The 27,311-nt window shown below is 57.6% G+C and overlaps 1 protein-coding gene across 3 annotated transcripts; it reads left to right on the plus strand.

Annotated features, from left to right (window-relative positions):
- Positions 1 to 6,987: 6,987 nt before the first annotated feature.
- MPP1 (MAGUK p55 scaffold protein 1) lies at positions 6,988 to 26,874 on the plus strand. Of its 3 annotated transcripts, none has more exons than XM_059824394.1 (12): positions 6,988 to 7,089; positions 13,816 to 13,959; positions 14,303 to 14,381; positions 15,398 to 15,483; positions 16,308 to 16,376; positions 20,004 to 20,200; positions 20,468 to 20,574; positions 21,530 to 21,610; positions 22,231 to 22,311; positions 22,793 to 22,995; positions 23,648 to 23,722; positions 25,513 to 26,874. In XM_059824394.1, the coding sequence occupies exons 1-12, from the start codon at positions 6,988 to 6,990 to the stop codon at positions 25,687 to 25,689; spliced, it is 1,401 nt and encodes a 466-aa protein (XP_059680377.1). In that variant the 3' UTR covers positions 25,690 to 26,874. The 3 variants fall into 3 exon arrangements, with proteins under 3 accessions (XP_059680377.1, XP_059680379.1, XP_059680378.1); XM_059824396.1 differs by having other exon boundaries at positions 20,064 to 20,200; XM_059824395.1 differs by having other exon boundaries at positions 13,816 to 13,908.
- The last annotated feature ends 437 nt before the right edge of the window (positions 26,875 to 27,311 follow it).

Consider the following 27,311-nt stretch of genomic DNA (forward strand, 5'->3'; position numbering starts at 1 on the left):
GACCACTAGATGAGTTGCTGCTTTGCCATGATCCCCAGCAAGGTGTGTCATGGGCCAGAGCCACCTTCCCACCACTGGTGGCTCTCCCCCTCCATGGCACCCACCCCACACACTGGTAGATGTTTCCCCTCCCAGGAATGGCAACAAGCAGGGTAACACTGACTCCTGCCTCGTGCCTCTCATGGGGTGGGGACCTACCAGAACAATGACCACCTCAAAGGCCTGGAGTGCCCTGCGGGCTGTGGAGCAGGCATGGGGTCATGCCTGCCGGGTAGCATGCTTCTTGTCCACAGCAGTGGCAGCGTTGTCAACACTGCTGGCTCATCAGAGCCTGTGCCAACCCACCCCAGAGCTGTGAGTCCTCCCTCTGTGGCAGGAGCTGAGTGGCCCCACAATCACCTCTGGTAGCTGGCATGGGGTGGGAAGCAGGGTTATGAGGGGGCTTTGGAGAATGGCAGGGGTCAGCCAGGTGCTGCCCGCCGTCACAGAGGGATGGGCAGGGTAGGTGCAACAGCCAGCAATGGACTTGTGAATTCCCACAGCACCCCATCAGAGTCAGATAGTCTCTGCTCACAGGTATAAGAGATGTGGCCTGGGTCAGCTCTGAGGAGAGCTCTGCCGGCAGCACGAGGGGAGGGTCATGGTGGGGACCCCAGGGCCCTGGCATGAGGCAGGGTGGCTGTGCAAGGAACAGCTGCTCTGAAGCACCCAGCTCCTGCCTGCCCTCAGGTGCGCTGGGCTGGCTGTGTTGCACACAGATGCTCCCCTCCACAGCCTGTGTCCAGAGGAAGCAGGGATCAGCTGCAGATCAGCCTGGTGGCATGACCTGTCTGGGATCCCACACCCAGTGGAGAGCAGAAGCTGGTGTCTCAAATGAAGCAGGGCTGAAAAGGCCTCAGGCAACTGTTGTGCTCCACATTGCTGTACAAGGAGCCTTTGCTGTGGCCCTGGCAGTGGTTACATCACAGCCCCAAGCAGGAGATGCAATCACCCTTTGGCTTAATTGCATTCTGACAATAACCAAGCACAGATGTGAGGAGAGGCTGCCTGGCAAGTGCTGGCCTGAAGACAGGAATTGGAGCCATAAGCTTCTCAGAGGGGGACACCCCTGCCTGAGGCAGGCTAGCCTTCAGCCTGGGAGGACAAAACCTGCCCCCTTGGGCCCTTCTCGAGGCAGCCTTCCTTCCTCAGCACAGTGGCCAATGCTGCACAAAGACAGCGGGCTGCAGTCTCTGGAGCACCAGTGCAGAGGAGCATCCTGGGCATGGTGAAGGGCCTGATGGCAGAGAGAACAGGGCAGAGACATCGGCTCAGCCCCAAACAGCAGCTGGACAGTAGACAGAGACCCACGTGCACTCACTGAGGAACTGGCCCAGTCCCCCATGTTGATGCCCTTGTCCAAGGGCAGACAGCTGCACCCTCTGCTCATGGCTACCACTGCAGGCCAGGCTGGGCCTGACCAGCTGAAGCTTAAAGAGCCATCAGGGTAAAGGGACTAGAGCAGGGGCTTTTGGCAACACAAAATTGGTGAGGACCACAAGCCCACCCAGGAGCTGGCGCGGATGCAGGTGTAGTCAGTCACACAGGACTGGCTGCTCCCTGTGGTCCTGGCTGCCTTGTCTCTCAGGGCTGGTACCCGGCTCTGCTTGGTGAAGCAGGGACGCAGTCCCAGCCTGTACCAGTGGATGCTCAGGCTCATCAGGCTGCCATGTTGTGGCACGTTTCTCCAGTGACACAGGGTTAGATCAGAGAAGAAGCTGTGTGCACCAGAGCCGCCTCTGGATCATTTTCAAAGATTTTCATTTTCATGGCTGAAATCCCTGCAGACAACCAAGCAGCCTCTGTCAACCAGCCCTGAGCAGCTCCAGGATGTCCTCCAGCCACCCAGGAAGCAGTGAAGGGGCTGTGCTGAGCAAGAGCATGGGGAAGCGGCTGTGGGCAGGCAGGCAGACATCTCAGAGCCTGCTGAGCTCTGGCATCCATTACTGGAAGTGTCCCTTGACACTTCCATTGTGGGGAATGGAGACCGGATGCTGGTTCCTCCCAGTGCGACGCAGATCTGAGATGCATCGCAGCTTCCCCCAAGCCACAGGCGTTTCTGTGCAGGGGAAGGGCTGGACCAGCACAAAGCCCTCTGCCTCTCGGCCAGGGGATGCCCTGCCTAGTCACCACCCTGCAAAGAGCCCTGCTGTGGCGCGGGCTGCCTGGCCGAATCCTCCCGGACACCGAGGATCTTACTCTCTTTCATGGCTCACCTGCTAGGATTGCCTGGGCTGCGTGATCCGGTGATCACGCAGCTCTCTGCTGTCTCCAGGAAGACAAAACACATCCCTGCCATCCCTTTCTAGTATAGCCCGAGCAGAGATTATTTTGCAATCCAAAGCGTGTAAGGTGCTTCAATGCTGAGCCCCAGCCAGATAAGCCGTGGGCCACGGCTGCTTCTGAATCCAGCTTGTCCCGTGCTGGATGGAGAGCCCCCGGTACGCAGCCCCCCACCTGAGCCAGGCATGGGAGATGTATATGGGTATTGCAGCTGGGCTGAGGGGCACCATTTTCAGAAAAAGTTCGCAGCACATACCAGAAACAGGCAGCAGCATGCTGAAGAGAGCACCTGAGCAGGGACTGTGGCTGACAGGGAGCGAAGCAAACTTGGGAAAGCATGGCTTAATTCCCAGCTCAGCCATGGAGCTAGGGCCAAACTGCTCACTGCCTCCTCCGCCTTGGTTTCCCTGTATGTAACCAAGAGGGAATGAACAGACTTAGACTTCCCTTTTCTGTCTGTCAGGTATCTCTTGTCACGTTTCTCCCTCCTACTACGTATTCCGTGATTAACTGCAGGGCTTCTCTCTGCTCTCTGTATCTCTTCCCTCCTACCCCACATTGTTACCAGCCTGTTTCTAGCCCATGAGCGCAAGAGGAGCCTGGAGCCAAGGTGTCCTGTGTCCAGGATGTGCTCAGGGCAGCACGTTTCAAAGCCGTGCCCCACGATCCCACTGTCCATGCTCCCCCCCCACCGCAACCTGCTCTCTCCAGGAGAGGTGATGCTTGCTCTCGGTGAGTACTCCTCCTCCCGGGCTGCCTCAGCCGCTGGGTAAGGATGCTCCAAAGTGCTCTGCAGATCCTTCTTGCTCAGCCGGGCATGGCTGGGGGAGATGATGGTCCAAGCAGCATCCTCCAGCCTAGTGGGCACGTCTGTTGGTGCTGAAGGCAGTCAGGCATGCCAGGACTTTTCTAGGCCCCCAACCTAGTCCATTATTGTCTTATCCTAATCTGATTTTACAGGCTTTCCAGGGAACCCTGCAGATGAAGTCTGGGCCACAGGTCCCTCTGTACCCAGCTGCAAAACATGGCCCTCACAGCTGTCTTTCTTCTGCTCCTGCTGCTGACTGCCCAGATCTTCTACCGTCACTGCTAGCCTGTTGTGCGATTTGGTGTACTACTCACACAGAACTTGCTTAGCATTAGTAGGGAAATTTGCTGAAGCCTTAGGCCGCAAGCTGTGAACTTTCACCCAGATATGCCGAACCTTTACCTAGTTAAGTAAAAGAAGGCCCCAGAGCTGTTTCGAGCTGGAAGATAAGGAAGCAAGGAAGGCTGCTACCATCGTCAGCTGTCGCAGCAACCTTAGAGATAAGAGAAGAAATGGCCCGCCTAGAGACACTGAAGGGACCCAATGAAGAACGGGAAGACCCCAGACCCTAATGTCACTACTGGTCGGAACTGTCGCCTGAGGGGTGGGGAACTGAGATTGTAAGGCTATAATTGCCCAGGGATTTCTTTGTTCGGGGTCCTCTTTGGAGGCACCCACCTCAAGCTGCTCTGCATGTTGGATGAATAAACCACTTTTGTTTACTCAGCGGATTGGCGACTTGTCTTCTGCCAGCAGGAGCCCAGGGCCGAGCCCTGTTGATGGTGGCATAATTCCTGGCAGGTGGCGCAATTCCCTCAACAAAGCCCAAGGCCACCTCCCAGCTGGGCAGTGTGAGGCTGAGGACAGGGCAGGAAGTGGATCTGGAGCTACATGTGGATGATGCCGAAGACTCCAGCCAGGTGATCCCACCTAAGTGCGCTAGAGCTGCCACAGAAGAAGGACTGATGGGAAGAGCCTGCCCCGAGCAGCACTGACTGCCCACTCCAGCCACCTCTGCATGGCAGACCCATGGGTTTCTGCCTCTTAATCCCCACCCACTTGATGTATCTGCTGTGGAGGAAAAAGGGGTGGGCAGCTAGCCCTGTGGGGCAGTCCTGGGCTGGAGTTTTCCAGGAAGTTTCTTGGGAAGGACGAAGTTTTTCAGCGCTGGAGGGGTGGGCTCCCTCTCCACCCTGTTGGCCTCAGCCTGCACAGGACAAGGCACCCAGCAGCCCCGACTGGCGAATCTTCTTCGTGCTGCCCCAAATGACCCTCTCGTCCTCTGTGTACGTGGGCGCACGACCAGGCTCGCTCCTCCACTTGCTGTGCACACAAGTAAAACCAGTTTGCACGGAGGGTGCTGGCTTTGTCCTGGGACTGAAGTTCCTTATGGTGGCCCCAGAGCAAGGGAAGAGGCGGGGGGTGTGTGTGTGTGTGTGTGTGTGGAGTGAGAGGGGCTGGATGCTGCACATCAGCACAGGGAAGAAGGCCTGACCCTGCCTCAAAATATACTCAGATCCAAGAAAAAGGAGGGTTTCCTGTGTGTCTGTGCTCTCCCCAGCAGAGAGTTTTGCTGCAAGACTCAAACAGCTTCTGGGATCAGAGGGATTCGATTTGGCAGCATCAGGCATGTGAAATCTGAGTCAGGATTGAACGTTCCCGGGCCTGCCACCAGCAAACCCCCCGAGGCAAGCAGCCCTGGCCACTGCCTGTCCCACAAAGGCCTCCTGGGAGCATGGGCCCTGGCTCACATCCCTCTCCCATCACTTCCTCCCAGTCACTAGGACATGTCTCTTCCGCAGGCGTCCGCTGGTCCTGGCTGGCAGACTAGTTGAGTGACGTGTGGTCTCACCTCTGCGAGAGCTTCCCACAGGCACTCCTGCACATCCTCCCTGTCACCCTGCTGATCCTGCTGCTCCTCTGCTGCCTCACGTACATGTGTGCGTCACCCACCATCTGGTGGTCCCTTTCTCTGGGTCAGGTTTGCTCCTCTGGGTCGTGCTGTCTGGGTCATAGCTCCGAAATCCCCACTGTCATGAGCAAGACGTGGCAGCGAGGAGGTGCACCTCTGGCCACCTGTATAAGATGCAGCCAAAGAAGATTTACAAGGCAGGATGCTGACCGAAAGCTAGTCCCCAGTCTACGAGGCCTTGGGTGAAAGTAAGTTAAAGAACAGCAGGCAGGGCCCCAGAGCACAAAGCTTGTATCAGAACTTTCCCCAAGCTTCCAGGTCGGGGCGTCCGCTCAAGAAGTAAGCTTTCTGCCTCCGCTTGTGTACAAAGATGATGCATTCCCAGTGACACGGTCTGAATTCCCCTGAGGGATGTGTGTTGGGGGCAGACCCCCAGCACCTTTCCCGCCTCTGAGCACCTACATTGTGAGGGGCAGGGCTGGGCTGCCTGGCTGCAGCAAAGCTCTCTCCTTGCTCCCAGCCCAGGTTGTGCTGCTGGGGCTCTTTCCTCCTGGCAGCAGTCGCATCACTGCTGGCAGCTCCCACACCTCCTCTTCCCCGCACCTCACAGCACTCTGGGCTTTCTGGTAGCCTGGTCAGGAGCAGTTTTATTCCCGCAAGGCAGGAGAAACTTGCTGTCAGAACAAGATGGATTTTCTTTCTTTTCTTTTTCTCCTCCTCTTATTTCCCTGCTTTCCTGTTTCCTTTCTCCAGGGATTTACACCCTTCTTTTCCTTGTATTTCTTAGGGTAACTTTAGGCCGAGGCAAGCTGGGGAACTCGTCTAGCAGCAGTGTGGGAGTCCGGTGCAAGGAAACCTCAAAACCTCCAGGATCCCAGGGATGGCGTGAAAAATCCTTTCAGTGATTTTCTTAAAGGATATTCCACCAGAATTGATTTCCCTTCCCCAAATAAAGCTCAGACCTCACCTAAGGCTCTGGCATCACTAAGACTTATAGCGAGAGCACAAAAAGTTTGACAACAGCCCTTCCCACCACACACAGCTCACGAATTCAGGGATCTGCCATCCCACCCACAGCCATGCGAGTCGCAGGTACGTGAGGAGATGGAAGACCCAGAACAGTGCCATCGCTTCCGCAGCGCAGAGAAATCCCTGGATCTCCTCCCCTTGGAGGCACCCCGGAGCCCAGCACAGCCCTCTCCACTCACCAGAGGGGCCCTGGGATGGCCCTTGGCTTGTAAGAGCCAAGTACGCACCAATGCTGCTTTGGGGAAGTGCTCCCCTTGTCATTGCTGGGCCCCTGCCCTGGCTGTGAGGGGACAAAGCATTTCTCAGATCCAGCCTCCTGCCCTGGTTTTGGCAACCACATGAACTGGTGTGAGGGGTGCAGCCAGCCCCCCACCCCCAGCAGGGTCCCATGAGCGTCCAGACTTGTCAGCACCCTTCCTGGCGTGCACAGGCTAACGGCTCTGCTGCTGCTTGGGCACGTCCAGGGGCTGGCACGGGCCAGCGGCTGTTCCCGGCAGAGACATGATGGGGACACTCCGTTTCACGGCGGAGAAGAGCCCACGCGGGCAGCGAGGCGAGGGTCTGAGCGGCTGCTGCTGGTGCTGAGGTGCCGCCTGTGCGAGGACGCCATGCCCCATCCGTTCCACTTCTGGGACCTGTCCCCCCAGCCTCCCCGGTCCCGGCGGGCGGCGGCCGCTCAGTACCGACCCGGAGCCGGCGGGGGGGTCCAGCGAGGCCGCAGTACCCGCGCGGCGGCGCTGCCCGCGGGGCCGGCCCCGGCCCTCCCCCGGCCGCCTGGCTCCGCCCGGCGCCACGCCGCCCGCCCGCCCGAAGGGCGGAGCGTGCGGGCAGCCCGCGGCGCTGCTGGGGCCGGGGCCGGGGCCGGGCCGCTCTGTTTGAGCCAGCGAAACCGGCTGCAGCAGCTGGCGGCGGCGGAATGACCCTCAAGTCGGGGCGCAGCGCCAGCGCCGGCAGCATGCGGACGGCGCTCTCCGACCTCTACCTGGAGCACCTCCTGCAGAACCGGTCCAAGCCCGAGGTGAGCGGCGGCTGGAGGGCAGCGCCGCCTCCAGCCCCGATCGGCCCCCGCAGCGGCTCCGGCACCCCCAAGGGGGAGCACACCTCTGCCCCCGCGGCCCCCTCCCGCGCCGAGGCCAGGCCGGGAGCCCCGGGGTGCCCCCCCTTCCCCGCGGGCCCTTAGCCCTGCACCCAGCTCAGGCCCGGCACAGAGCCCCCGGGGGTCCCCTTCCATCCTGTCCCTCCCCCACACTCGGGGGAGCCGGGCCCCTGAGGCAGGGACGTCCCGGCGGGCAGGAGGTGGGTGTCCGGGAAAGTGCCTGGGATGTGGCACCGGCGGTCCCCAGCACTGCAGGAGCGGGACGTGGGGCGCCTTCGGGGAATGGTCAGCCAGCGTGGCCGGCACTGCATGGCTGGGCAGGGAAGAAGGAGCTGGGTGAAGGTGAGGGAGGCTTCAGCATGGTGCCACGGAGGAGCTTGTGCTTGTTTTGCTGCAAAGTTGTAGCTGGTCTGAACTGGAACTGCCTGTCACATGAGCTGATTCAGCTGCTGAGCAACCTCCAGGTCCACAGCGTGGGCTGGAGGGATGGTGGCGGTGGGTCTCTGCACCGGAGAAGGGGGATGCAGCCAGCCCTTCTCACACCTACCCTGGGGCAGGGAGTGGGCTTGGGGGGGTGCACGCACCCCACCTCCAACAGAAAGAGAGCAGACTGCACCAGCTGTCTCGGTTGTGCCGGGAGGGCTCCTCCCTCAGCCACTTGGGGTAGCTTGGGTACAACCGGGAGAAGGTCAACAGTTCCCAGTGCTAAGCAGCCGGTGCTTTCCTCCCAGCAGAAATTTTTGACTTCAAACAGGAGTCCCTGATGGAGCCATGGCATAATGTGCCTGGGCTGGGGTTTCCTTGCGGCTGTGGGGAGCCTTTGAGAGCAGGGAGGATATTTCCCTGAAGTGCTGTCCTTGGCCCATCCTATTGGACACTACAGCATCCAAAAGAGGCTTATCAGATCTGTCCCACAGCAGTGGTTCGTGTGCTTTTTATGGCTCAACCCTGGCAGAGAGCTTTAAAAAAAAAAAAAAAAAAAAGAAGCTTTTAAAGCAAAGTACCTGCATCAGGCAACTGCTGAGAGGAGCTCTCCCATCCCTCTGCTTGCAGGATCCAGGCAGAGGGCCTGCCTGGCCGCAGGCGGAGCAGGGATAAATTGCCAATGGCAGCAGGGGATGGAAAATGTAGGAGCTGGCCTACAGCTCCCTGGCATTACAGTATATTTATTCCAGTAGGGATAGAGAGATGGCAAACCAGGGTCTGCCTAGGGCCTTTTAAGAGGAGCTCTGTAGGGCTGGCACCCAATTAGGGTTACGTGTCCTGAGCTTGCCAGTCGCTCATGCGCTTTTCCCCATGTCATGTGCATGCAGAGACAGTGCTGGCCCACGGTGGCTGTGGGCCCCTCTGTGGGGCAGTAGGAACATTGCCCAGCAGCAGCTCTTGGGAGGGGTGCTGGGTCTGGCTCGCTGCTCCTTGGCCGGAGTCAAACAGGGTGGCCGGGAGGTTCCTCTTCCCCATTTCCTCTGGCAGAGCCGCATGCTGGGAAGTGCTGTCCTGCATTCCTCCCATGGTGTCAGGGCACGCAAAGCCTCGGAGAGTGGAAGCCATGCCATTGCTAGAAAACAAGCCAAAGTGGAAGAAGCTGCTTGCCCTCTTCCCTTGAGCCCCACCACATGCCTGCATATCTTTTCCTTATCTCCCAACTGGCAAATACAGATTTACCAAAGAGGTGTGGGTTTTATTACCAGCTATGCACCTGGTTGGCAGGGTGACCTTGGGCATGTCTCCTATCGGCCATGACTCAGTTGCCCAGCTGTAAAATGGGCAGCGAATGTGACCTTTGGGAGTCTCGTGGAGAAAAGGAGGGTACTTCTGGAGAGAGCTGAGCCTGAGGGTGCAGAGGGGACACAGGACATCCCTGTGGGCAGTGGTTCCCGGCATCCAACCAGTGCCAGCTCCAGAGCAGACCGAGGCCACAGTCCCCAGGGACCAAATCCTGAAATGGCTGTGGGCAAAACTAGTGGTTGAAAGCTGAGCAAAACTTCGGGGCTTGACCAAAATGAAGTGGGGAGGGCTGGTTCCAACTTTCTCATCTCAAGTGCATTTTGGTATGTTCCAGTCTGTAATGGCTGCGGGGGAAAAGCTGTTTTGCAGGGCTTGTTCTGGAAGGTGGGGATGGAGCGCTTGGGAAGCTCCTCAGGATTTCTTCTGTCAGTGTTGTGATTTTACTGACTCTTCCTTGGAGGTGACCGGTTTCACAAACACATCTGGAAGGCTGCATCAGCCTTTCCTGGTGGGAAGATGGTGCCTCAGCAAAACTGACTGTGCTCCCTTGAAAATCTGGCCCTTCTCCATTGCAGCGCTCCATGATTTGGAGCCAGTGCAAAGGCACGCAGAGCTGGCGGCATCTTCTGGCTTCCACAACCTCTTGTATCCCTCCTATTTCTCCAGTCCCCTTCCTACTGCAACCTGTTGGTATTGCTGGGCCTTTTCCTAGTGTCAGCAGTATAATCCTGTTTGGTGTAAATACTTTTTTTTTAAAAAAAACCAAAGCCTGGGTCATATTGCTGGGAAGTGTCTTGGGCGAGTGCTGACAGTTGTGGTGGCAGGCCTGAGAAGGCAGTAGCCCCCAGCAGAAGCCAGGGATTAATTACTTCCTAATGTCCACATGGCTGTTGCTCCCCAGCCTGCTGGAGCAGCCCGAAAGCAACTCCCAAGCTCAATTTTTTTTTTGCTAGTTTGCTCTTTTTACACATTGCTGTGGTTTTTAAGCTGTATTGAGACCCTGATGCACACATCTGCTGGATGGTGGGGAGGCAAGGTTGGAGCAGTTGAGGGCAGGAGGAGAGGTTGCTGGGCCAGGGCATCTCTGCACCAAACGGTGCCCAAGCCTCCCTGCACTTACCCACGGTGATTATAATGTGACGAGTGATGATTCCTAGAGGGAGCTGGGATTTTGTTGCTCACTGTGGACAGCGGAGCGTGCCTCCCTGCCAGCCAAGAGGGCAATCCTGAGGGATTGCAGCTCCAGGGTTCCCTTCTACATCTGAGCTGCTGTACTTTTGGGGCCCGCTTGGTGAAGCCAGCAGCGTCTGACCACATGCTCGCGAGGGAGCCCTGCTCTTCCAAGGCCACCTGATACTGAAGTCTCTTGGTTAGAGCAGCAAGGACAGCCCAGGAACCAAATCACCAAACGTGCCCTTTGCACTACAGTGCTGCTTTCCCCAAGTGCTGCTTCAGCCTCCTGCAAACAAACTTCCCAGTTAATGTTTGATTAGCCCAGTGATGTGCAGCCTGGCTGAGCCAACACAGCAGCAGGAGCAACGCTGGCAGACGACACTGACCCCGCCAGGGGACAGGACGCTAAGCCCTGGGGTTCTCACCAAGGATTGCTCCATGTTCACTGAATTCCCTGTTGACAAACACTGCCTAGGGAGCTGGTGCCCTTCCCTCCGCCCCGGGATACGGCACAGAAATCCAGGGTCTTGAGGAAAATGCAGGCAGGGAGCTGGGGTGCACCTCTTCGACTACTGGAGCTGGTGGCTTCTCTGTGTGTTGCCACCTGGAGCAAGATTTGTGCATGAGGATTTGTACCCTCGCTGGCCAGCTGCAAGGCACCCATAGGGCTGCTGGGCGCTGGGCGGGGCCGAACAGCCCCAGTGGGTCTGCTTGGCCCCGCCCAGCACCCAGCAGCCCTGTTGCACAGCTCAGCCCCCCAACCTCCTCGCCCCATGTCTGCCCCAAGTCTGGCCCCAGCTGTGACCAGCCCAGGGCTGTGCAGAACTGGCAGTGGCTGGTGGCCACAGAGCCGACTCTTAGCAGCACTTGAAGGTGATTCCTGTGGAACAGCACATAAGTAGCAGGGTCTGGCCTGCTGCCAGCATGACTCAAAAGGCTCTTGAGGTCACAGGTTACACCAGGCCAAGCTGGCCAAGAGCGTGGCAGCTGCCAGGAGAGCGCAGCGTAGGCAATCTGGCCGGCTGGCTCATGTGCGTGGAGCGTGAGAGCCACGCACATGTCTCCAGCTTCTGGATGCCCAACAATTGGGCTGGAATCTGCCACCCCGTGGGTCCTGGTCCTCCTCGTGAGCTGGGCACTTTCCCATCCCCATCCACCAGCTGCCCAGAGTGGTCACCAAAAGCCCATGCCATCCCAGCATGGCTCTGTTTGGGGCAGAGGGAGTTGCCGGAGGACACTGCTGGGTTCAGAGCTGCCATCAAGTGACTGGTGGCCATCCCCAGGCACAGCAGCAAGTCTCTGGTGACAAGGCTTGCTCTCTGGGAGTCACCAGGGTGACACTGGTGCTGCGTCAGCATTGAGGCCTGGGTGTTTTCTCCAGCTCTCAGCAAAAAGCAAAGGTCAGGGCCGGGAGGCTCAGCTGGCAGGGATGGTGGGGATGGCGGTGACGGGAACTCCCAGCCCCTGGAGCAGACTGTGCTGTGTCCTGGGTCATCGGGCTCTGCTGAGCCTAGAGGTTTGAAGCTGGGTATTGCACGGTGTAATGCTTTCCCAAGGCATGACCAAGATAAGTGTGATCTGTGCTGACTCAAACCACCTCATAGGCACTTTGGCCTTGGGCAGGGCTGGAGAAGTTCCTCATCCTCCTCTTCCTCCTCCCACCCGCTGGCTTGGCAGAGCCAGGACAGCCAGAAGAGAGCCGAGGGCCGGCTCTAAGCACCTGGACTGCTGGATCTGTCCCTCTGCCCTGTGAACGGCACAGTAGCAGCATGCTGTGCTGGGGCTGGCAAGCCAGGTTGGGGGTCTGCAAGTCACTCTTCCTTCCATCCCACGAGTCCTTGGCCTATGCGCTGCTCTGGGTTGGGGTTCAGCCTCTTTCTCCATGTTTAAGCCATTGGCAGCCGGAGCCCATGTGGTCGCCTTTTTCCTCTGAGGAGGAGGTTGGTTGGCTCTTTTAGAAGTAGCTGGCTTAAAAATAAACCATGCAGCTTCCCTGTCGCTGCAGCGTGAGTACGTGGCTCCCTGCGCCCTTCCCGCCCTGGCCCCACCAGCACCCTTTCTTTGAGGCTGTGAGAGTGCCTGTGCCTCAATGTTGGTCCGTCCCTCTCTGCCAGTGCCTCTCCCACAGGCCCAGCTAGCCCTGGCTCTGCTGCCCCTGCCGTTGGCTCCCTCCCTGCTTTCGGCCGTTGCAGGGGCAGGGCCACTGTCTCAGCCCAGCAGCACTCCGGCACATCCCTACCAAAGGTAATTTTGTTGTGGTTTAGTGCCGTGGCTGCACCCCACCAGCAAATGCTCTTCACCCCAGTTGCACAAGCACGAACCTCCCCACGACCTGGTCAGATCTCGCCCTTGGCGGCATGGGGCTGCAGCCTCTTCTCCGCTCCAGGCGGGGTGCCTGCGGTTGGTGAGAGCAAGCCAGGGTGGTGGGGTCAGGCTGCTGCTTACCCAGCCACTGGCACAGAACCCTGGGGCCCAGCATTCAATCGGGTGTTGGCAAGTCAGTGTGCGGCAGGGAGAGGTCTTGGCTCTGCCGGGCTGGGCATGGCGTGCTGCGTCGCTGATGCGGGACTAAAGCTGGCGAGGACCTTGCTGGGTGTCCCCGCAGGTTTGCTGGCTGTGGCTCCCAACCTGGGCGCTGCTGGGAGGGAGGGTGCAAGCTGCAAACTGGGCAGCAAAGCTGGCAGCCTGGTGTGGAGTGGGGCAGCTGGGAGTATTTACTTTGCTTCACAGGCTGGTGTGGAGATTTGAGCATGCTGACAGGGTGGGCAGGAGCTGCAGATGAAAGCTGGCCTGGGTTTTGCTGGGCCAGCAGCGATCTGGGAGAGGCTTGAGGGAAGTCCACTGCACTTGGGGCCAAACTGGCACGCCTGTGAGCTGTGCGGAGATGTTGCCCAGCGTGCCCAAGGGGTTTAACATGACTGTGCCAGTCTTTCTCAGACTGGGAGGTGGCAGCTCACTTTGCAGTGTCCCTGCTGCATGGCGGGGCTGGTTTGGAGGTCTCTGCCCAGGACCCCCTGCACCCTCCATCTGCCCCGGTGCCAGCACCTGCTGAAGACGAAGAACAGAGGTTTCCCCAGGGCTGAAAGCCCCTGCTTGGCTTCCCAGTGCCAGCTGGCATGAACTGGCCTGTAGCAGGGAGCTGGGGAGGGGAACAGGGAGTTTCTGGCTTGCTTGGGAGCACGTTGCCTTCAGTGCCTGGATGTGGACGTGGCTCTGCACCATGTCAGTTGCCCATTGACGCAGACGAGGAAAGGTTGAATGTGCAAACTGAGCAAAAGTAGACCCTCGCCCCAGTTGTCAGGGGTGAGTCCCGAACTGCTCCATTCACTCGGTGAAGCTGTCCTGGGCTTTTTGCTCTGCAACAAGCCAGCTGTGGGCCAAGTGCTGCTGCGACACACAAGTAGTGTTTGAGACTTGTTGCTGAAGAAGATGATCAGCTGTGGACTCTTTTGGCTTCTGCTACTTGTAGCTTTTCAAAGTTTTCTTACCTCCTGTGTTTCCCAGGCTGGAAAACTGCAGATCAAGCCCACATCCACATCTTCAAGGGTGAAGTTCTTTTGCTCTTTTTCTTTTCTTGCTCTTACTGTTCTCTCCTCCAGCACATGAGTCTCTCCTCCCCCTGTGTCCCACCTGCACCCCAGGCACCCTGACACAGTGGAGTAGCTCAGCCCCACAGCAGGGAGCTGGCACTCCCAGGTCCCGTTCAGGTGGAGCCCCTAAACCCCGGTCTTTGTTTTGCCTCGACAGGCCATCACTCAGTCCCCGAACACCATGACTGAGGATATTTATACCAACGGCTCAGCGACTCTGGGCAGCCCCTCCCATAGCAACGGCCGTGAGGTGCGGAAGATTCGCCTCGTCCAGTTCGAGAAGGTCACGGAGGAGCCCATGGTGAGAGCTGGCAAGATCCTAAAGCCCAGTGGCACCCAGGGGGCAGAGGGGCAGGTAGAGCTGTGCCAATGGGCTGGCCTCGGGAAAAGCAGGAGATTGCTGGAGACCTCGGCCACGGGAAGAGGGTGCTGGATCCTGCCTCCTGCCTGGAGACCCAGAGCGAGCCCGTCAAAGGGTGGTGACACTTGTACCAAGAGGAGCTGCAGCAGGCTGGGCTGGCCAAGCAGGGGGCTTTCCCCCAGCCACTGCACAGCCCACCATGGACATGGGCCTGGAGAGGACTTTGCTGAGAACGCGGAGCTCTTCCTTTCAGTGAGCAGTCATGGATTTTCCTGTCTTCCAGGGAATCACGCTGAAGCTCAACGACAAGCAGAGCTGCATGGTGGCCAGGATCTTCCACGGGGGCATGATTCACAGACAAGGTAATGAGGCCTTTGTAGAGGCAGTGTATGGGGTGCACATCTGCAGCTGGTTTCTTTCTATGCAGAGATAAGGCAGCCCCCCAGCACTGCTGGCTTTCCCCTGTGACGTGGACATCTGTGTCTGTTCCTCCACTAGGAATTTGTCAGGAACTTGGGACTCACTGGTCTCTCTGCATGGTTGTCATGTTAATACACTGGAGGCTTTAGGTAGAAGTGAAGGGTTGGGGGAAGGGCTCTGCCAAAAAGGAACCAGAGACGATCTGTCTCCGTCTCGTGGTGGGGTCACTGTAAGGAGAGATGGATCATACCCCAGAGACGACAGGGGAAGCTCTTCCCATTCCTAAAGTGCACAGGTGGGACAGGCTTGCTGTGGATTGGCTCCGCAGACCAAAAGAAGGTGCCAAAAGAAATAAATAGGTGCTATTTTCTGGTTTTGGGTCTTGCCAAGGGGACGTGGTTCTGTGCTTAGAAGAAGAGGCCCCTTTTCCAGTCTTGGATCCAAGTGGGAAGTCTGAGCTTACCCCTGCCAGAATAACCCAGGAGCCATTCCAATAATGCTACTGGAGCCTGATTTATAGCAGTATATCTGAGGCTGTAATCTGGCTGGGTATAGAAACTGAAAACACACAAGGTCAAGAACGCTTGTGTTAAGGGCCCTGTAAGGAGGCTGTCATTTGGCTTCAGGTGAGACACTTGGGTTTGAGTTTGAATAACTCTGAAACAGGTGCTTTGACTAGTCTAAAGCGCTGAAGGACACAGAGTGGAAATCAACCTGATGACCTTCAGACTGGATGAAGTGCGTGTATTGGGTGGAGGAGGAAGAATTCTTTTCCCTTGTGCTTCAGTCCCATGTGCTTAGATGACGTGTGGCTCCTAAGCATTGCCCAGGCAAACACCACAGTGTCCTGGCCACAGCTTGCCCAGGGGGTCGGGAGGCTGGTAGAGCTGTGTAGTTTGGGTTTGGTGAGCAGCTCTTGTCCCATCCTGCATTTTCATGTTTCTCCCATTGCTGGCAGGCTCCCTTCACGTGGGTGATGAAATCATAGAAATCAATGGGCAGAGTGTGAGCAACCACTCAGTTGACCAGCTGCAGAAGATGCTGGTAGGTATTTGTGTTTGGCAGGGCTGTTCCCCAGGAAGGACGTGCCTGCAGATGTGTATGCTGGCTGAGCATTCACCCCCTCCTAGATACCAGAGCCAACACACAGCTGCCTGCAGCGGTGTGGTGCGGCAGGAGCCAGGGCCGCTGTGCCCAGGCACTGTAATATGGCCAAGCGCTGGGTCTCTGTATGCAGCCTTGGTGGTCTGTGCTTGCTGCTTGTTTCCAGGCCCCCGAGAGCAGCAGCGAAGGCTGTTGGCTGGGTCCCTGACATGTGTAGATGTGTGTGGGGCTTCGAAACCACCTCTGCTTGCCAAGGCTGGTGTGCAACTGCAGCGCAGGGGCTGGCTGCTCCTGCAGGTCACCTTGGTGTCATTTTCCTGCTGCTGAGGTCATGGTGATCCTGCCAGGCCCTTGCTAGAGATAGCTTTGGGCAGGGTCTCAGACCTGCCTTGGGTTCACACACTGAGGCTATCCAGATCCATACCCAATATGTGGGACCTGGCTGGAGGGAGGTGGTGGAGGTGCTGGGGACACCCACCAGCAGGCTAAGCAGGAGGCTCCTCGTGGGGGTGTTGGTGTCCCCCCATGAGGATGGGACAAGCATGGCAAAGCTATGCTGCCACGGCTTTTAGTCTAGCCCCAGCAGAGCTGTTTCTGGCCAGGCTGTGGTGTCCCCCAGCATCACAGCATGACTGGGAGGACCCAGGAGCCTTGCCTTTGCAGGTCCTGGCATTTAGCAGCTCCCAGCACAGGTTGCTGCTGTCAGGCTGCCTCCAGGCACCACCTCCTCCAACTCTTCTTTCTCCCCTTCCTTTGTTCACTAGAAAGAAACCAAGGGGATGGTCTCAATAAAAGTCATTCCCAACCAACAAAGCCGCCTCCCTGCTCTCCAGGTAAGTGCAGCCTCCAGACCCGCAGGCTGTGTGGGGACATGGCTGTGGGGCTGGGTGGGACCAGAGCAAAGCAGGGGGGACCAGCACTGGGAAGAGAGCTGTGCTGAGCCAGGGGAAGGACAAGGGGAGGGATGGCTGCCCGGTCACCTTGCCAGAGCTGCTGGAGGATGAGGGGACTTGTCCTGTGCTTACATCACTGCAAAAGAGCAGATTTTGGCCCTGTGTGGATGGATTTACCCAATGTGCATGTAGGAACATGGGCCTGGGGTGCCTGAGCCACAGTGGTACGTGTGCAGTGTTTGGTGATGAGAAAGCAGCGGTGTGTGCACACCAGGAAGCACAAGAGAGTTCCCTGCCACCTTCAGAGCTGTGGCCATTAGAGCCACATCCCTGTTACAGAGCCACAGCAGCACCTTTATGTGCAGCACTGGGTTCTTGCTGCTCCTCGCTGTTACAGATGCCCAGTGCATCAGCCGCAAGGAGGGTGACGTAGTCCGGATGCCGCCAACACACTTGTGACAGCGAGTGGGAGGAAGGAAGCTGTGGGGGAGAGGAAGGCAGCTCCTTGCCCCTGCTGCTACTGCCAGGGTGGGGGTAACATGCTGTGGCAGGGGGTGACACCTCCCTGGCTTTGCCTTTGAAGTCCTGCTGTGGCCAAAATACTCAGGATAGTGAGGAGGGCTGGCTCCTCTGCCAAGACTTCAGTGCGTGGTGGCTGGGATGCTGTCCTGTCTCCAGGTGCAGGAGCCAACCCCAGCACAGCCTGTTGCTGTGACAACCCTATTGCGGACAGGCAGAAATGGGAGAGGAGCCCAGAGGCAGAGCATAGGGGCTGGCTGGTGCTGGGATGGGCTAGGGGAGCCCATGTCACCCTCCTCCCTTACCCAGAGAAGCTGAAGTCTCTGAACATGGTGGCAAGTGAAAACTGTCTCTATTTCTTGCTCAGTCCATGCTGTCCCCATTCCAGCTCAACCAGCCTTGCACGTGTTTGTTTAATTATTAAACACTGGCCCATGTCTGCCCTTCCCTGCTGTCCGTCTGCCCTCCCTGGCCTGACCCATGCAGCTCCAATCGGCCAGGCCAGCTCAGTGCCAGGGGAAAAGTTACCTCCGAGAAAACACAGTTGCTGGCTCGCCTGAAGCTGGCTGTGGGCTCAGGGAAAGACACAGGGACAAACTCCTTCCCAGCAACAGTTATCCTCCCTCTTGCTGTGGCCAGGACCATGGTGCTGTCTGCTCCCCAGAACCACAGCTCACGGGCTGACCACGTCTCTGCTTGTTGCAGTCCACCGCCAAGAGTGGACTTTTGATTTTGTTTGAATTCCTGGATCCGACCTGTTCCCAGGTGCAAACTGCAGCCTTTTGACTTTAAGGACCAGAGCTTCTCATGCTGGAGCCTGCTCCGTACCTGGGCTGGTTCCAGCCCCCCAGAGAGGGGGCTGGCAGCAGACAAATAGCTTGCATTTGGAGCTGGCCTTTTGCAGTCCGTGGGTGATGCCTGGAGCTGTCTGATGCTATAACTCCTAATTGGTGTAAGGGAGGGTCTTTCCAAAAGTGAGCTGGCTATGTCTGGCTTGGGGTACCAGGGCTGCGGGAGCAGAGGGCTCCAGGCAGGTGCCTGGGCAGTGCTTGCTATGTGTGCCTTGTGTGTTTGTGTTGATGACCAGCTTCCTGGTGCCAGAGGGTGCTTTCAAAGCAAGCATCAGTCCTCATCCTGAAAGGGAGATGCAACTTTTGTTGTCTTCCATTGTGAGAGATCTCATGTCACAGCTTGATACATACACTGCTTTTCTGGCAGTGAAGGGGAGCCATGTTCATGTCCTGCTGGCCCTGTACCTGCAGCAGCACTGCTGAAGGAGGAAATACTGTGGGAAATTGTTTTAATGTGGAACAAGGACAGCATGATCTATCCTACCTAGGGAGGATGACTTACCAGGCCCTGCCTGTCACATCTGAGGACAGGACATAGGCATCACCCCACATGAATCCCTTTGCCTGCCTGCTACGTGCTGTGTTTCTGTGATAAATAACTTGATAGGGTTGTGCTCAGGGGAAGCCTGCATTAGCGCAAGCATGAGGCTGAGTCTGATAGTGCTGCTGCCCCTGTAGAAGGATCTCCTGCCACTGGCATGACGGCTGAGCAGCCCCAGGCATGCCACCGCCTCGGGGCACAGCACCCCGCTGAGCAATCACAGAAGTCTTAACAGGGAGCACTGATGACTTTTGGGAGAGCCTGCAAGACTTTGCACCATGAGTGGGGGCTCCCAGCAGCCTCAGGCCCACAGGACAAAAAAAACCCAGGAGGGGAACAAGGACTATGTGAGGTCTGTGCTTAGCCACAGCCTTACTTTGTTCCATAAACCCTGCCTTTCACTGCCCAACCTCCATACCCTGCCTTGGCTTTGCCCCTACCTGAGGCCTGACCTGGTCCTGATCTGGCCAGAGACAAACTGCAGCTGCAGCAGCACTTCAGATGAGAAAACGTTAATCCAGGCAGCGAGAGCAAGCGGCAGTGCAGAAAACACTGGGTGCACATGCGTGGTCTGCCCTCCTCCCAGGGATAAGTGACTCTCATCCATCCTGTTGCTCTCTGACGGTCTGTTCTTCCTGAACAGCCTTCCTGGAAAACAAGATCCATGTGCGTAAGCCACATGCCATTTCTCTCCTGGCCTTGCAAAGATGCTTGGGGACAGTGAGAGCCCAGGGGTGCCTGGCTGCCTGCTGGCTTAAGGCCAGGGGGAGGCAGTGGGGTGGGCTGCCCCGGCAGGAGCAGGCACTCTAGACTCCCTCCCAAAGAGCTGAGCAAGCAGAAGGGACAGGGAAAGGCCGCTTTCTCACGCCTTCTGGGTCCCCAGGGCTTCCCCTCTCCCAGGAGGGTAGCACAGTGGCCTGGGAAGCAGCAGCAGCTCATTTCCAGTTGCAGCTGTGATGAACGTAACAGTGCAAGAGTACCTGATGCTGAAGAAGCCAGGACAGACACAGGCAGGGATGGACACGACACAGCAGCCTTGGCTCCCCGAAGGCCATGTGCCATGCAGGGGAGTGCGTGGTGCTGGGGAGAGGCCAGGGCACAGCAACTGGGGATTGAGATGTGGCCTTCCCTAGGGTCCCGAGGACATGGGATTGCAGGGTGCACCATTGCAAAGGCTCTTCTCTGCTCACCCCATTGCAGACGCCAGTTCCTGTGCACCATATTGGTCCGGGTGGGGGGACTCATCTCTGGCTGACTCGGCTCTGCAGCACCCAGGGGACTGCAGGGGGGGGTCTACATGTCAGGGTTTGAACGCCAGCTGTGGGGCATGCAGGCCTGCCTAGAGGCAGCAGCCGTTTCACTGGCTCCCAGTATGGCCAAGGTGCCATTCTCCTCCCTCCCTCACCAGCATGTTTCATTGCAGCTCCATGCCTAAGAGCTTCCCCCAAGGCTTTGCACATGTCCTTTCTCCCCATCTGGCCTCTTGGGGCCTGGAAAGCAGCGGGGGCTGGGTCCCTCCTGGAGCAGGGACCTTGCACCTGGAGCTGGCTCTGCAGTCACTGCCAGGGGATGCAATGTGGGCCCAGGAGCTGGACATGACCAAGTTCAGCCACCCTGTGTGGCCATGCTGACTCTGGTCCGCTCTCTCTTTTGCAGATGTTCATGAGGGCGCAGTTTGACTATGACCCCAAAAAAGACAATCTGATCCCCTGCAAGGAAGCGGGGCTGAAGTTTCAGACCGGTGATGTGATTCAAATCATAAACAAGGATGACAGCAACTGGTGGCAGGGCCGGGTGGAGGGCTCCTGCACTGAGTCAGCGGGACTCATCCCTTCTCCAGAGCTGCAGGAGTGGTAGGTCTCTGGATGTGGCCAGAAGGGCTGGATCTGGGAGTGGAGGCGGGAACAGTGACCCTGTGCTACCAGGTGTGACCGCGTTGGGTAACACCCTGGCTGGGAAAAGGAGGCAAATGTCCCCTTCATCTGCCGCAGGGTGAGCTTTTACACGTCCCAGTAGCCACCCGGCTCCCCTTGCCCTTGCATGTCTGAGGAACAATGCTGCTGCTCCCCCAGGGCTTGGGGTGACAGCTGGACCATGGTGGTGTCCCCTTCTCTCGGCAGGCGTGTGGCGAGTGTCACCCAGTCCAGTCAGAGCGAATCCCCGAGCTGTAGCCCCTTTGGGAAGAAGAAGAAGTGCAAAGATAAATACCTGGCCAAGCACAGCTCAAGTAAGTGTGAGCCGGGCAATGGGCTCCATCCCCAGCCCTGGCCATCACTGCTACCTCTGGGCAGGGGTGGGTCTGTCCTCTATGGGAGTCAGACCAAATGGCCCAGCTGTGTTGGCAGTGGGACCTTGGGAGGATACCCCACAGGTGTCAGATTTTTTGAGTCCCCTCTCCAAAGTCCTCATACCCCTCAGGTGGCCACAGCTGTGTCCCCATGCAGCTCTGTAACGCATGAGGCCAGGGCTGGCTGACATGGGAACCAGGCACTGAGCTCCTGTGCTCTCCTGCAGTGACAATCCCTGGCACTCCTGGCCCCAAGCTCCTTGGGAGGTCAGGCTCCCGGGCCCTCAAACCCCGTAGGCTGCTGAACACAGAGCAGGTGGTGGCCTTGCTGCTGCTCAGCAGTTAGGGAGCAGCCTGAACTGCTCCCCACAGCTGCCGAGCTGTGTTGCTGGTGGGGCAGGGAGCCTGCCCCTCAGCTGCCTGTGCAAACACCCCCTGCTAAGCATGCCCCGGGCCGGCAAAGGCAGGTGCCTAAGGACATGCTGGCTCCTGGCCCGGCCTGCAGTTCCAACCAGCAACAAACAAGGCCGTAAATCAGCAAGATAAATAAAGCTCCCCCAGCAACAAGCTCCCTACAGCATCCTGCCACTTCCCCACCCAGCTCCCAGGTCCTGCTGTCCTGAGCAGAATTACTGAGCAAAAGCAGCCCTGGCTTCTCCTTTGGTGGCTGCTGGTTCAGCTCCCTGGCACCCCCTCCGCACCTCACGTGCTGCTTGCTGCTGAGGCTTGCTGCCCTTTTTCCCAAGCAGCCAAACAGGGACGAACTCCCAGCCCAGTCCTGAGCACTCCCTCCATTTCGCCCAAGGACCTGGCTTTGGTCTGATGCGCACGCGATCCTGCTGCTGTGGCCAAGCCAGCTCTGACCACTCGCTGTCTTGTTTCTCCTCCACCCCAGTTTTTGACCAGCTGGATGTGGTTTCATATGAGGAGGTGGTGAGGCTGCCTGCCTTCAAGAGGAAGACTCTGGTGCTCATCGGTAGGTCCTGCCCCAAGCATCCTCCACTGCACAGGGGCTGCATGTGCTGGGTCCTGGGGGGAACCAGGACTGGACAGGGGCTGGGGCAGTGCTGCCCTTCAAAACCTAGTAAGCTCTGTGGAGCATTTCTTCTGCCTGCAGCAGTCACCAAGCAGGCTGACCTCCTCCATACGGCCTTGTGCTTGGTCCGGCGCCTGCACTGCCATGCTGAGGTAGAGTTAATTTAGGAGCTTCCAGCTCCTAAGTATCTTTATGGATAATTTTTATTAAAAGGAGCTCTGGTCTGCGCAGCTGCACCAAAGCAAGCACTGCCACACTGTGGGTGCTGAGCACTTGTCGGTGGATCCCGCGGGCATGGGCAGCCCACACAGCCCAGCTGTGCTGGCCGCTCAGTGGGCACCGGTCCCATCTCCGGCTAGGGCTGGAGGTGAGCATGCCCAGGGAAGGGAGAGCCTCTTCCAGGGCTGGAAGACACCACAGACCAGCTTGGAAAGCAGATCCTGGGCAAAGCCCCAGGATTTCTGCACCTTTCCTCAGACCCAGAGTTGCTGGGGGGCCCCAGCATCTCCTGCCAGGCTTCTCTGAGCCCGGCTCCAGTGTCCATCCGTCCTTCTCTGCAGGGGCCAGCGGCGTGGGCCGTAGCCATATCAAGAATGCTCTGCTCAGCAACAACCCGGAGAAGTTCATGTACCCACCCCCATGTAAGTACCAAGCCAGGGCAGAGGGCACAGGACAGGGCACATTTCCTCTCACCTCCTTGAGCCAGGACCTTTTAACAGCAGATGGGAAGTTGGGAGACGTTCCTCCAGCGCCACCAAGCCCCCGATGTCAGAGGCCACCACGCAGGGCACCGTAGGGCCTCCCTGCTTGCTGTCCCGCAGACGGAACCTACCCACAGGTGGCTGCAGAGCTGCCACTGCCCACACTGCAGAGACACCTCACTCTTCACATCCCAATGGCTTGCCTCCGGCTGGCCGAGTCCCCTACTTGTCCCAAGCAGAAAGGAGTTGAAAGGGGATTAGTACAACCTAGTCTTGAGGTACACAGGTCCTCCATGTCCTAGCCCCATGCTCAAAAAGGGGAAGGCAAGACACCCAGGCCACCCAGAGTAGAGGGTGCCTGCTCTGCTCTGTTCTCCAGTCCTTCTGGGGGCCTGTACTCACCATCTCCCTCCCTCCCCAGACACCACACGCCCCCAGAAGAAGAATGAGGTAGATGGGAAGGACTACTACTTTGTCTCCACCGAGGAGATGACCCGGGACATCTCAGCCAACGAGTTCCTGGAGTTTGGAAGCTACCAGGGAAACATGTTTGGCACCAAGTTTGAAACAGTTCACAAGATCCACCAGCAGGACAAAGTTGCTATTTTGGACATCGAGCCCCAGGTAGGGAGGAGGGGAAGGGGTGGGCAGGAAGGGGGGTGCCACAGATTGAACTGTGTGCTGGCTGTGACTGTCCCCGCCTTCCCCAGTGAACTGCCCACCTGCCCTTCCCAAAGGAAAAAGCCATGGACTGCTCAGGTGGCATTTCCATTCCCAAGTCATAGGTGCAGTGAGGGTATTCCCTGTCACAGCACGCACCTGACTGTGCCAGCAAGGCCGGGCCAGGCTGCCGTGGGAGTGGGGGTACAGGGCCAGCACAGGCCCCGCACAGGGACCCTTTCTCCTCTCTGACACCAAGCATGCGGGTGCTGCTTTGCAGAGTGGTGGTTGCGTCCAGTAGCCAGCCCAGAGCAGGGCTGGGGATGCCCTTACATTCTGCCCCACGAGGTACAGGGGAAGCCATGCTGGGACCCCTGCTCCAGCTTCACCCAACTGCCCCCACATCACCTGACTACCCCCAGGCTCAGGAGTCCACCCAGAGAGCCCGTGGCCCGAGACTAGGGGTGGTCCCTTTAGCCCACCACTCCATCATGGACACCATCGCACCCTGGCTGGGGGGCAGCATGGGGTAGTGGGGGACAGCAGTGAGCCGGCTGTGCCTGCTCCCGTCCTGAGGAACGGCCACACTCTGGTAACTATACCCGTCTCTCCACAGACCCTGAAGATCGTCCGCACGGCCGAACTCTCCCCATTCATAGTCTTCATTGCCCCAACAGACAAGGCAGAGCAGGTGGGTGGCAGGGTGCCAAGGCTGAGTCCCCCTCCAGCTGGGCTTGCCTGCCTAGGGCAGGGGGGCAAAGAGCCTGCTGCAGCAGCCAAGGGCTCTCTCCCTACTCCCTATCAGCTTCTTCCTGTCTGCATTGATTTTTGTGGTCCAGGAAAGCAGGGCAACTTCCTCAGCCCAGACCTGAGAAACAGGAATTGGTGATTCCTGCAGCCGTAGGCTCTCTCCCAGATTGACACCCCCCCAGCAACCATCATGCCCGCAGCATAATCAGCTGCTAACATGTAGTGGGGTGCACAGCCCAGCACCCAGGTCCATCTCCAGCTGCAGCAGTGCTGCAGAGCAGGAACACTGATCCTGCCATCAGCTATGCAAATGGGACACACAAACAGCAGCTCCTTTCATTGCTTCATTAAGATGCTCATCCCTCCAAAATTGGGATGAAAGCAGCACTGATGCCGCAGTTAACTCACGCAGCACCAAGCACTGCAAGGCTGGCAGTGACGCACTGCCCCAGGAAGCCCCAGACACAGGTAGTAGTGCTGCTTACCCTGCCCTGCCTGGACCAGCTCCCCTAAGGACTAACCTCTGCAGGGAAACGGGAAGCCATGGGAGAACAGGGAAGCTCCTTCTGGACTCGGGGCCAGCCAAGGCCACCTCTCCCAACCTACTAATTTGGGATTGGTAAAGCTTAAGATACAGGTAGTTTGCAGGGAAAATACGCAGCCTTCAGAGCAAGCATTGCACAGGCATTTCGAGGCACGTTGAAGCTGCAGATGATTGTAAAGCCAGATGCAGCAGGCGTGGGGGGAGGCAGGGCGGGGGGGAAGGCAGGCAAGTGTCAGGACAGAAAGGGCAGTTAGGCAGCCTGCTGCCCCCACCTCCATGCCCCATCACCCACTGCTGCCTCCAGACAGAGGAACTAACTCCTGCCGCAGTGGGCAGGGCCAGCCCCCGCTGGTGCAGGCACTATATATAGCTAGCTGCCACAGCTCAGGTAACTGCTTACTAGAAGGGATGCAGCAGAGCCAAAATGTGACCCAGGCAAACTGCTTATTGCTCTCCCCTCTCCACCCTCAAGAGCTGCCGGGCAACACACAGCAGAGCTGCAGGGAGCACAGCACCCCAAGCTCATCACCGTCCGCTAGGCATAGAAGCAGGGAGCTACCTGCGTTTCAAGCTCTGTTGGGGACATATGTGGAAAGCAGTCTGGACTTCGCTGTTGACGCCACAGCAGCCCGCAGGGACACAGTCCTAGGTTGTCCCTGCTAGCTGTGCAGACTAGCCACACCGGCAGGAGGGGGCAGGCAGCTTTGCTTTTACAATGAAGAAATTTAACTCTGTCCCAGCCAAAACCAGTGCAGGGAGGCTGGTACAGCTCTGCCAGCCAGCGCTGTTCTGGTCAAAAGCCAGCGGGGAGGGATCATCCTGCAGGGATCCTACCTTGAAACCAGCCTTAGGCCTTCAGCTGGCTACACTGCATAGCGTAGTAATGAGCAGCCTGCTGCTTGCTGAACCTTCTCGTCCCAGGGAGCTGCCACAATGCATTGTAAAGATAAATACGAGACCAAGCAGGTCTGGCCTCTCTCTCAGCACTGCATAAAAGTCCAGCAAAACCCCCAGACACACACTCCCAGAGATTGCACAACAGCTCCTAGCTTGTCAGACAAGCTGCAGGGATGCTCTGTGCTCTGATACTTAGCAACCACTTGAGTTGTTTTGGTGGTGGGAGGGAGTTTGCCTGTTGGGGTGGGCTCCTTCCCAGCCTCCCGAACACTCTGTCCTGTTTCTTGCAGTCAGAGGCTTTGCAGCAGCTCCGGAAGGATTCAGAGAGCATCCGGAGCCGATACGCACACTACTTCGACCTCTCACTGGTCAACAATGGGGTGGAAGAAAGCCTCCAGCTGCTGCAGGAAGCCTTTGAGCAGGCCTGCAGCTCTCCACAGTGGGTGCCCGTCTCCTGGGTCTACTGAGAGGGCATCTGACCCCAGCTGCTTCCCATCAACCATCCTGCCATGGGGAGAAACCTCCTCAGTTTCCCCTGATCCACGCACAGCCCAGCAACAGCTCCCTTCCTCTGCTGCTCCATGGACATGGTCTCAATTGGTTGACACACACACACACAGGGCCTCCAGCTCTCCCACCGGCAGAACGCAGGACAGGGGCTGCCCATGGGACAGCCGCCTCCCGCAGCACTGCAATGCAGTGCTAAGTTAGTGGCTACAGCAGAGCCCAGGGCACCCTTTTAGCTCAGAGCACAGCTCCTCACCTCACCAGGCAAGGGAAAGCACAGTCCTGCTGTAGCACCCGGCCAGTCTTCTCTGCATCAGTCCCAAGGGAAGTGGTAGAGGAGGGCCTTTCCCAGCAGATGTCCCCTGCCATTGCAGGAGTGCACACTGTGCCACAAACACCTCAAACACACCACGAGGCTCCAAGGAAGCCCTCCCCTTAGAAGGCTTCACACAAACCACACCAGAGCTCCTACATCCCAGGTTTCCCCTCACAAATGGGGAAGAGCAGAAAAACGCAAGCATGGATTTGACAAAGGTGGCATGGAGCACACCACCCCCAGGCAGGTCTCACCTTACATTCTGAGGGAGTTTCCTGATTCACCCTGTGCAACTGTAGTTGTAAAAACTCACTGTATTTAAATTCTCACTGTGCAGCTTGGATTGTTACCGCCTGGCCAGAGAAACTTGGTAGCAGCTGCAAAAGTCCCATGGACCAAACCCCAGAGGGACAGTTCAGTGGGTAAATTAGATCCAGCCACAAGTGTCTGTTGCATGCAGTAGAAACTGTCTCTACAAAGACCATCCAGGCATGTTTTCCAGAGTCTGGGATATCTTTCACACTGTATGCAAACATAAAAGCCACCCACACAAAGGGGTTCCTTCTTCTGCAGGAGTGTACTGATGCACGAGCCCCACCATGACCGTGTCTGGGAAGCATCACCATGGCTCCTGGGTAAAGCATAGCCGCCATTTAGGTGAAAGAATCTCATTTGTGTGTTCAGCAGCCAGCTAGGAAAAGGGGGGTTAAGAAGTCTTGTGCAATTTTTTAAGGATGCCTAAAATAGAATCTGTTGATGTGCAATAGGGACCTTTGTTCTGATCCACTGCAGGGAAACAATGAGCAGCAATAAATGTGTGCTGAAACATTACGGTTACTGGTGGTTTACCTCTTGGACTGAGCACTTGCTCACAGCTGGAAGTCTGTTCCCACCACCCTGACCCTAACACACTCAAGGTTAGGCAGGCCAGGACCAAACAGTCCCGCCAGCCAGCGTCAGACCTCTCCAGCAGCTCACTCCAGCACAGGCAAAGGAGGAAAGAGAACACCCAGCTTCCAGGCACACATCCCAGTGGGTTTTACCAAAGTGGAGGGTGGCCCCTAAGCACCTGCAAAGTCCTGACCAGCAACAAAGGCCACTCTAGTGATGGTCCATAGAATCATAGAATCATTTATATTAGAAAAGACCTTTAAGATCATCAAGTCCAATCGTAAACCTAATTCCCTAATTTTGCCAAGTCCATGACTAAACCATGTCCCTAAGCTCCTCATCCGCACCTCTTTTAAATACCTCCAGGGACGGTGA

The sequence above is a fragment of the Gavia stellata genome, chromosome 14 (assembly GCF_030936135.1).
Source record: "Gavia stellata isolate bGavSte3 chromosome 14, bGavSte3.hap2, whole genome shotgun sequence".
NCBI lineage: Eukaryota > Metazoa > Chordata > Aves > Gaviiformes > Gaviidae > Gavia > Gavia stellata.